General features: G+C 44.8%; 1 protein-coding gene across 1 annotated transcript in view; it reads right to left on the bottom strand.

The window, feature by feature from the left end:
• Positions 1–2522: 2522 nt before the first annotated feature.
• Positions 2523–9065, bottom strand: part of LOC111157082 (Sad1 and UNC84 domain containing 3) — a 19181-nt gene continuing 12638 nt past the window's right edge. Inside the window, exons 8-10 of the mRNA XM_022518306.1 lie at positions 8413–8580; positions 3698–3790; positions 2523–2636 (exon numbers count right to left, since the gene is read on the bottom strand). Coding sequence (XP_022374014.1) covers positions 2523–2636; positions 3698–3790; positions 8413–8580 — 375 coding nt within the window. The remainder of the gene's footprint in view (positions 2637–3697; positions 3791–8412; positions 8581–9065) is intronic.

The raw sequence follows: 9065 nt of genomic DNA, 5'->3' as shown, positions 1-9065 counted from the left end.
AACTCTCCGTATTCACTAACTTGGCTGATCTTTGAACCCCATCTTTTTGGGTTTTTACACAAGCTGCATTATGTAAGCGTGACTGATGTAATCATTCGACAGGCGAATGAACTCCATCTCCAGCCTCTTTCCCTGAAGGTCAGGGGTGGGGGCTGGAAGTTCCAAACGTCCAGTCCCAAATCCCGGTGTTCCCTGGAGTGGTCCCAAGGTCCTCTCATTAGCATAACAAGAGGCACCCTTCTGTTCCTGTCACTTAGTAAATGACTAGGGTTTTAGGAGCTCCAGCCAGAAAGGGGACAAAGGCCAGGTACACCCTTTGTATTATAAATCACAGTATCATAGCGCTATTTCTGTAGATTCTCCTCCTTTGGAAGGTTTCCTGGCTTCCTACCAAGTTTATGTTTTCATATGAACTTGTTCAAAACACAACTCTTTTACTTTCTTGTATATATATGTGTTTTAATCTTTTTTAAAAAAGATTTTATTTATTTGCGAGAGAGAGAGAGAGAGAGAGAGAGAGAGAGAGAGGGAGCACAAGCAGGGGAGCGGCAGGCAAAGGCAGAGGGAGAAGCAGACTCCCCACCAAGCAGAGAGCCGGATGTGGGACTGGATCCCAGGACCCTGGTGTCATGACCTGAGCCAAAGGCAGAGGCTTAACCAACTGAGCCACCCAGGCATCCTCTGTGCGTTTTAATCTTTTTAAAACTTCACTGAAATTGGAACTATCAAGTACAGATACTTATTGTAGGCAAAATAGTGTCAGTGAACATTTGGGGACAAGCACCCGACTTCAATGATCATTTCATGGCCAATCTTTTTCATCCATCCCTTGATGCATGTCCTCCTATGTAATTTTGGAACATACCCTAAAAATACCATTTTATCTGTAAATCATAAATCCATAAATATAAATGTAAAACATGCAAACATATATTTTAAAAATCCATAAATCTAAATACATAAATCTAAGTGATAATCCCCACAGGCACCGAAACATCATTTTTAACAATCATCCCAAATAATTCTCTCACAAGTACCGTGAATTTTTTTCAGGCTTTTAATTGACAGCTTTTTCAGGTTTTTAAATGGGATCAAACTCACTGTGTAGATTAACATGCGGAGAACTGATGTCTCGATAGTGGAGTTTCCACATCCACAGAGCAAGCAGGTCTCCCCAGTTCCCGGAGTTTTAGTTTAATGATCCACCAGTGTTTGTGGGGTCTTCATGGCGGGATCCCCCAACCCCCGATTCCAGGTCCTCAAGGTCAACTGTGGTCGCGAAGCAGGTGACCCCCTTATGATCTACTTTCACGAGGTCAGTACAATCCAACCCTAGGTCACAAGCCTGCATCACTCACCCCCGTCATTCCCTTGCCTGGCTTCCTCCTCCTCAATCTTCCCAGGAAGGATGAGTGCAGGACAGTAAGGAGGTGTGAGAGACAGACAGACCACATGCACGTAGCTTTTATCACCGTATATTGTTACACTTGTTCTGCTTTATTGTTAGTTATTACTGTTAATCTCTTCCTGTCCTAATTTATAAATTAGACTTTATGATACGTGTATGTGTATAGGGAAAACGTGGTATATACTGGGTTCTCTTCTATCCACGGATTTAGGCACGCACGTATCCCCCCAAGGCAAAGGGGGACAACTGTACGGGTAGCTTAACTGTTTAATTTATTTTATTTTATTTTAAGATTTATTTATTTATTTGGGGGGAAGGGGGAGGGGCAGTGGGAGAGACGGAGACTCTCAAGACGACCCCCACTGACTGGGGCTCCATCCCCTGACCCTGACATCATGACCTGAGCAGAAATCAAGAGTCAGATGCTTAACAGACAGAACCACCCAGGTGCCCCTTCTTTTTTCTTCAATCGTGGTCGTAGCTTTTGTAAATTTCATCCCCCCACTGGCCGTTGTTCCTATTTATGAAGTTGATTTCTGTGTAACGATTTTGTACCCGCTAACTGCCTGCAGTTTCTCCTTGTCCGTATCTCTTCATCGACTTTCCTGCCGTTCAAGGAATTCACCAAGCTATCTGCAGGTAGTCAGGGACCGGCGGGCTGACGTCCACTCTAATTTTTATGTCGAATTTCTTTGGCTTACCTGCTCACATTGACCGGTGAAAGCAATCTCATCACTGTCATATATACGTATATGTCATTGTGGTAACGGGGGCGGGGGCATCTGAGCCTGGTGTGGTTAGGGCTGCGTGAGTAATGAAGGCAGATACTAGTAGGAGAGACTAGAATAAAAGCCGCTTCTTCCAATACGTACGTTTCAGCCTTCCACAGATTCATCCTCAAGAGCTAAACCACCACCAGACCACTGCATCTATTTTCATATATTTTTACTAGGAAGAGTCATTCACTTTTGATTGACTGGGACACTTGGACACTTGGGGATTTCCCTCTCACTCCCCCCTCTGGATTCCTCCGGGTGCGGTGATCTAAAGGAATGAGCGTGGTCCCATATTCTGGACTGTGGTCACGGCCATGTGCACGGGTCCATCTCTAGGGTTACTCTCCTGGAGTTCCGTGGACCCTGAATCTATATACACACGTGTACGTTGGGTGTCCCCAGTTGCTGAGGATTTTCAGTTTCACACATAGTAAGGATTCCGAAACGTCACGCTGAAAATAAAGAAAAGATACAAATGAATGCCTTATACAGAAATCCATCTCCAAGCGTCCCAAGGGACGCTGATATAATGGGAAATCAGAACTCTGTCTTTCCTTCCTAACCAGCATTTTATTAAATGCCCAGTCTCAGGGATGGGAAAACAGGTCCTGGCAAGCACAGGTCTTCCCAGTCCTTCATGAGAAGGACTGTGTCCCCAGGTGGGAGCCCGAGAGAGACATGGATAAACAATCACAGGTGAGAAACTTCACAGTTTCATTCATTTCTAACCCACATATCATTTCCAGCTCAGATGATCTCGGCATTGGCCAGGAAATATCATCCACAACACACTTCTTTTTACATGGTAGGCAACACCTTCTAAGTCTTCCTGTGTCTAATGACAAATAATGAAAATATATTTATTTCATCTACCTTAATGGCTTTCAGGTGTTTTTAATGTTACCAGTTGGTATTTTTTCCCATTTCCTCTTCCTAACACTCCCCAATGTCAGGAAGAGAGGTTTGAGTCACATTGTCTGGTCTTTATTTTCTGTTCCCGAGTTCCTGTCTGTCTGTAGTCATCTCCATAGGAGACAACCCAGTGACCGCCAAACCTAATAGTATCAAGGGAACCCAACAGGTAAGAGAAGGACCGAGAAAATGAATATAGTAAAAAAATATATATATTTTACTTTAGTTTTAATATATTTTCTTATTTATATTATACTTATAATACAGTTTACTATAGTTTACTATATTTAAAATATAGTAAATATATTTACTATAGATTACTATACTCATTCATATATATATATATATATATATATATATACATATATGAGAAATGTGAAAATGAGAAAGAATCTGGCTTAGGACCTGCTCTGGTACTTGTTTTTCGGGGGCATTAAAATCCATGTAGCTCTTGGAGCTAAAAATGGAAGTTGCACCTAGCCTTCCGTAGCTCACACTTTTGTCAAAATTATCCTCACACAACATGGCATCAGCAACACCCACAGACCCCTGACCCGGGGATGGAGTTCCTCACACCCCACGTTTTCCGGGTCCTCGGTACCTGGAGCTCGAATGTTTGAACGGTGCTTCCCGTTTTGTCATAGACGAACTGACCTAGGAAAATTTCTTCCCCATCACACAGTTTGGAGATACCCTGTGAAGGAGAGCGACAGACGAGGGGGTTTTCGTGAATGGATGCTCGGCTACATAAACGGGGAAGGTTGTCCGTCTAGGTAGCAACAATTCTCAAGACATCCTTGGCTGCCCTCCAGGAGCGCGGTGCTGCCCTGTACACCCAAGAGGTGTTTAGCTCAGCTTGTGAGGCAAGAGGAGGCTGACCGCAGGTCTGACTGGATAGACAGACGATAGGGAGATAGATCGAGCAATCGATCAATAGACAAATACATAGACAGACAGACAGACAGAGACAGGGAACTAGAGCATATCCCAGCACGGACCCTGGTTCAGTAACTGAATTACAGTTGGCATGCTTTGAATAAAATAAGCACAAAGTTGAGGGGCGCCTGGATGGCTCGGTCGGTGAAGAATCCCACTCTCGATTTGGGCTCAGGGTCACGCTTTGTGCTCAGCACAAATTTGCCTGTCCCTCTCCCTCCACCGCTCCCCACCCCACTCACTCCCTCAAATAAATAAATAAAATCTTTAAAACACGCACACACAAAATGCGTCCCCATGCTGACCCAAAGTTTTTCAAAATGACGTAAGTGTAATCCAATCGCCAGACTTCAAGAACACAAATAACTCCATCCAAAAAGTAAGGTTTTTGACTGAAGGAACTTAATGATATTTGTATGCTCTTTCCCTTGGGCTCCTTCCTTCTCTACCTTCAAAATGGAAGATTTTTGAGAGGGGACAGACCAGTGGAAATGAATTTATTTTGTGACTCTGAACTTTATCATTAGCTTCCTTGAATCATGGCAACACAATAAACAAAGAGTTCAATGGAATGAATTAATATTGAAAATATTAATATGTAACCTTTATCATAAGTTTTTTTTTTTTTAAGTAAGCTCTTTGCCCAACTTGGGGCTTGAACTCATGACCCCAAGATCAAGAGTTGTAAGCTCCACCAACTGAGCCAGCCAGATGCCCCCATCACAAATTTATTAAAAGAATTGGCTGCAACATGATTAAATAATGCGGCCACAATTATAAATACAACATGCAGCTCAAACCTCATACACGGCGGACCCTTGAACAACCCGGCTTCAACTGTGTGCGTGGGTCTGCACAGATGTGGATTTTTTGGATAAATACATGCTTTTCTTTTCTTTTTAAACATTTTATTTATTTGAGAGAGAGAATGAGAGCGAGCGAGACTGGCGGGGGGAGGGGTTCAGAGGGAGAAAGAGACTCCCTGCTGAGCAGGGAGCCTGATGTGGGACTCGATCCCGGAACTCCAGGATCATGACTTGAGCCAAAGGCAGACGCTTAACTGACTGAGCCACCCAGGTGCCCTTCCTCCAGCTTACTTTATTATAAGAATACAGCATCTAATATATATGACATGCAAAATATTATGTTCATCGACTGCTATCAGTAAGATTTAGGGGTCAACAGTAAGATGTTGGTAGTTAAGTTTTTGGGGGGTCAAGTGTAGGGGAGGGGTTTCAACGGAATAGGAGGGAGTGACTGCTCTAATTCCTCTAACTTCAATTTTACTGGTTCATGAATTTGCTAATATAAGAGAAAAATGATGAGAATGGTTTTTATTGCCTGAAGGGTGACTCGTAATTCCCCTATAATGAGCAACTGATACGTCTCTCTGAGATGGGGTTTGAGCCACTCAAATCCAACCTTTGTCTGTCAGCAGACACCCACTGTGGGTGGCAGCAGGTTTGCCTCAAAGGGTAGAGGGTTCCTTTCTGTCTTGTGACCCAGAATCATACCATTTACAGGCACTCAAAGGGTGCACAAAGCAGACGGAGCGCTCATGCTTTAACCCCAAACCCCCTTCCAGATCGGGCCACCAAGGCAGAGAGCAACAGGGAACACCCAGGAACAGACACTAAGATGAAAAGGTCCGGAGAGAGCCTGTCGGTGACTGGTAGAATGGCCTGGAGCAAGAATAGATTATCCTGGTTGTAGGATGACATGCTGATGCTGTCATTGCAAGTCCCCAGAAGGGCAGACACGGGGCCACGGACTGTGGGCGGGCTTGGGGTTGCCCGGGAAGCCCATGTACCTATTGTCCCCGCAGGTGGTTGACCAAGCTGAAATCTGGGCACAAGTTTGCAGGATTCCTCAAGGGTCAACCTGCTCCCATCACACTCTGGGGGTTCCGGAGGAATCGGCCCAAGCAGACCACCCACCCAGCGGTCACCACCTTGCACGCAGAGTTTGGCTGGCTTTCTACCCTTTGGCTCTTAAATGCAACAGATGAGCATCACCAGATACCAGAGAAAAGAACCTTTCCACAAACAGGAGAAGTGGTCTTTGGGAATAGGACACGGGAGGGAGCCGGAGAACATGCAGCACAGCTCTAATTAGTGTCCATTAGCATCTTCGGAAGCTTGAGAGAAGATACCGCATCCATGGAGGAAGAAATTCAGACACTAAAAAGAGGAGTTATTTGCAGAAAAAAATAAATCTTAGAATAATCATGACAGCAGAAATGAAAAATGGGTCAGGATATAAGTTGGTAAAAATCTTTCAGAAGGTGGAACAAACAAAGAAGGAAAATTAGAGAGAAAAAGATTGTTTAAATTATAGATTAGGTGGTTAAGTCGCATCCTCAGGGTGAGGACATGAAGTCCGGTCAGATCGGAGCATGAGGGCAGAGTGGGCAAGAGGGGAAGCTTTAAAAAAATAAAATCGAGGAGAAACTTGGAAATGACCTGACAGGAAGGAACACAATGGTAGGACTCTAACCCTTCTGAAAACCAGGCAGGGGACGGTTTTGGGCTAGGAATGTAGAAAAGTAAGCAAATTCAATTGAAACGAGGCATTTGTTTTAGCGAGAGGAACATCAAAGTCTCACCCAAAGAAAATAGTATTCCAGTTTGCTACAGGGTTCGGTGAGAACACCTCCACGCACACAGTGACCGTGAAAACACGCATATTGATGGAGAGGAAGATACGCTGTCTAGCAGTGTCCCAAACGTGACACTGGATTTACCCCGTGACCTCGTAATTCCACGTCCAGGTATAGATCCAAGAGAAATGAGCACCAGGTTCCACACAAAGATGCATACATGAATGTTCCCGGCAGCCTTATTTCTAATAATCAGGAAAGGAGAAACAGCTCAAATGCCCGTCCGCTGATAAGTGGGCATAGAAGACGTGTTCTAGCCACACCATGAAATTTTTATTATTCAGCAATTTGTTTTTATTTCTTTAAATGTTTAAGATTTTTAAAAAGATTATTTGAGAGAATGAGACAGGGGAGGGAGAGGCAGAGAGAGTCGTAAGCAGACTCAATGCTGAATGCAGAGCCCGACGCAGGGCTCGATCTCAGGACCCTGAGATCATGACCTGAGCCAAAACCAAGAGCAGACGCTCAACGGACAGAGCCACCCAGGTGCCCCTATTAGTCAGCAATTTAAAAATAAAGTACGGAGCCATGTTATAGAGCACAGAGGAACCTCGAAGACGTGATGCTGAGTGGAAGGAGCCTTGCAAGGAAGGCCACATATTATACGATTCCACTTAAATGATATGTCCGGAGTAGGCAGCATTGCAGAGACAAAATAGGTCAGCGCTGTTGGGGGGGGGGGGCCTGTGGGGCAGGCAGCGGGCTTGGCGATGAGAACTGACAGCTCAGGAGGGCAAGTCTTCTTAGGGGAGCAACAAAAATGTCCTAAAGTTGATCATGGTGTTGGATACACAACTCTGTGAATATGCTAAGAGCCACAGACGGGAACACTTTAAGCGAATTGCTGGTGTGTGAATAACATCTCAGTAAACTTGTCTTTTAAAGACAAGTAAGTCCTAAACACTGGGGGAGGATGGGAGAGCCGTGGACGAGGACTCCTCTTCATTTTTCATCAAAGGATGTCAGTAGATGATAAGCAAAACTGAAAAAAAATTCAGGAAATAAATGTAGGGACACTTGGTTAGTTTAGTTGGTAGAGCACGTGACTCTTGATTTTTGGGATAATGAGTTCAAGTCCCACATCTGGCACGGGGATTACTTTCAAAAGAAGAAGTAACAGTAAAAGCAAATATGAAGGGAAGTGTACCCAAACAAGCAGTTAAAACTGGCGAGCGGAAGCTTCCAGAGAGTAGAAACCTGGGTGGGAGCCCTGGCACAAGAAAAAAGTGTTTAGTTATAAGCATATGAGAATGCTGATTTTTAAATTATGCACATGTGGGCGCCTGGGTGGCTCAGTGGGTTAAGCCGCTGCCTTCGGCTCAGGTCATGATCTCAGGGTCCTGGGATCGAGTCCCGCATCGGGCTCTCTGCTCAGCAGGGAGCCTGCTTCCCTCTCTCTCTCTCTCTCTGCCTGCCTCTCTGTCTACTTGTGATCTCTCTCTGTCAAATAAATAAATAAAATCTTAAAAAAAAAATAAATAAATTATGCACATGTAGCTTTGACCAAAGTTTAAAAAAAAAAAAAAAAGTAAGTCACAGAAATCCTCCGGTCCAACCCTCTCTCTTCTGTAGATGGCAAAGCAGAAGTCCCGGAAAGAAGGAACTTTCTTGCAGTGATAAAAATGGTTAGCTGTCCAGTGGAGGTGCCAGCCCAGCGTCTGATTCCTAGCCAACCCCCTCCTTGCATAACCCACTCTGAGGTGATTCCAACTCCCTCTCACATGGACGGAAAACTCCTTGGGTGCGCTGGAGATGTTTCCTGACGGAGACACCTTCTCCGAGATGTGCTCCATGGTGATAGCAGTTGGCGTGATCCTCCTGGCAAGCTTGATCAGGGCGTGGCCCTGGGAACCCGGGAAGGCCCAGCACTTCCCAGGGTGGACATCCGGCTGGAGAGAAAACACCGAGTTCACCATTACCACAGATCTTGCTTATGCCTGTAATACGAAGGCATTGTGTAGGGTACATACCACACGGGAAAACTGCCAAGGTACCCAGGGGTTTGGTTGTTCTCCCAGAGCACATTACACTTCTATCACTCAAAGCCCTTCCTAATAGGATTATCTATTATAGGATTATATGATTTATTTACTATGCATCTTCTTTTATTGTTCTACTTAGACTGTATGTAGCTACTTAGCCGGTTGGCATGACTGGTGATGGTGTGCTGGTGATAAAGACAGTGATGGAGGTGATGATAGTGATGATGGTGGTGGTGGTGGTGATGATGGTGGTGGTAGAGGTGATGGTGGTGGTGATGATGATGATGATGGTGGTTGTGATGATGGTAGTGGAGGTGATGGTGGTTGTGATGCTGGTGGTGGAGGTGATGGTAGTGATGATGATGGTGATGGAGGTGATGGTGGTGGTGCTG

The sequence above is a fragment of the Enhydra lutris genome, unplaced genomic scaffold, assembly GCF_002288905.1.
Source record: "Enhydra lutris kenyoni isolate GAN:26980312 unplaced genomic scaffold, ASM228890v2 scaffoldscaffold51, whole genome shotgun sequence".
NCBI classification, from domain to species: domain Eukaryota; kingdom Metazoa; phylum Chordata; class Mammalia; order Carnivora; family Mustelidae; genus Enhydra; species Enhydra lutris.
The sequence above is the reverse complement of the archived record's forward strand: the minus strand, read 5'-3'. Positions and strand labels throughout refer to the sequence as shown.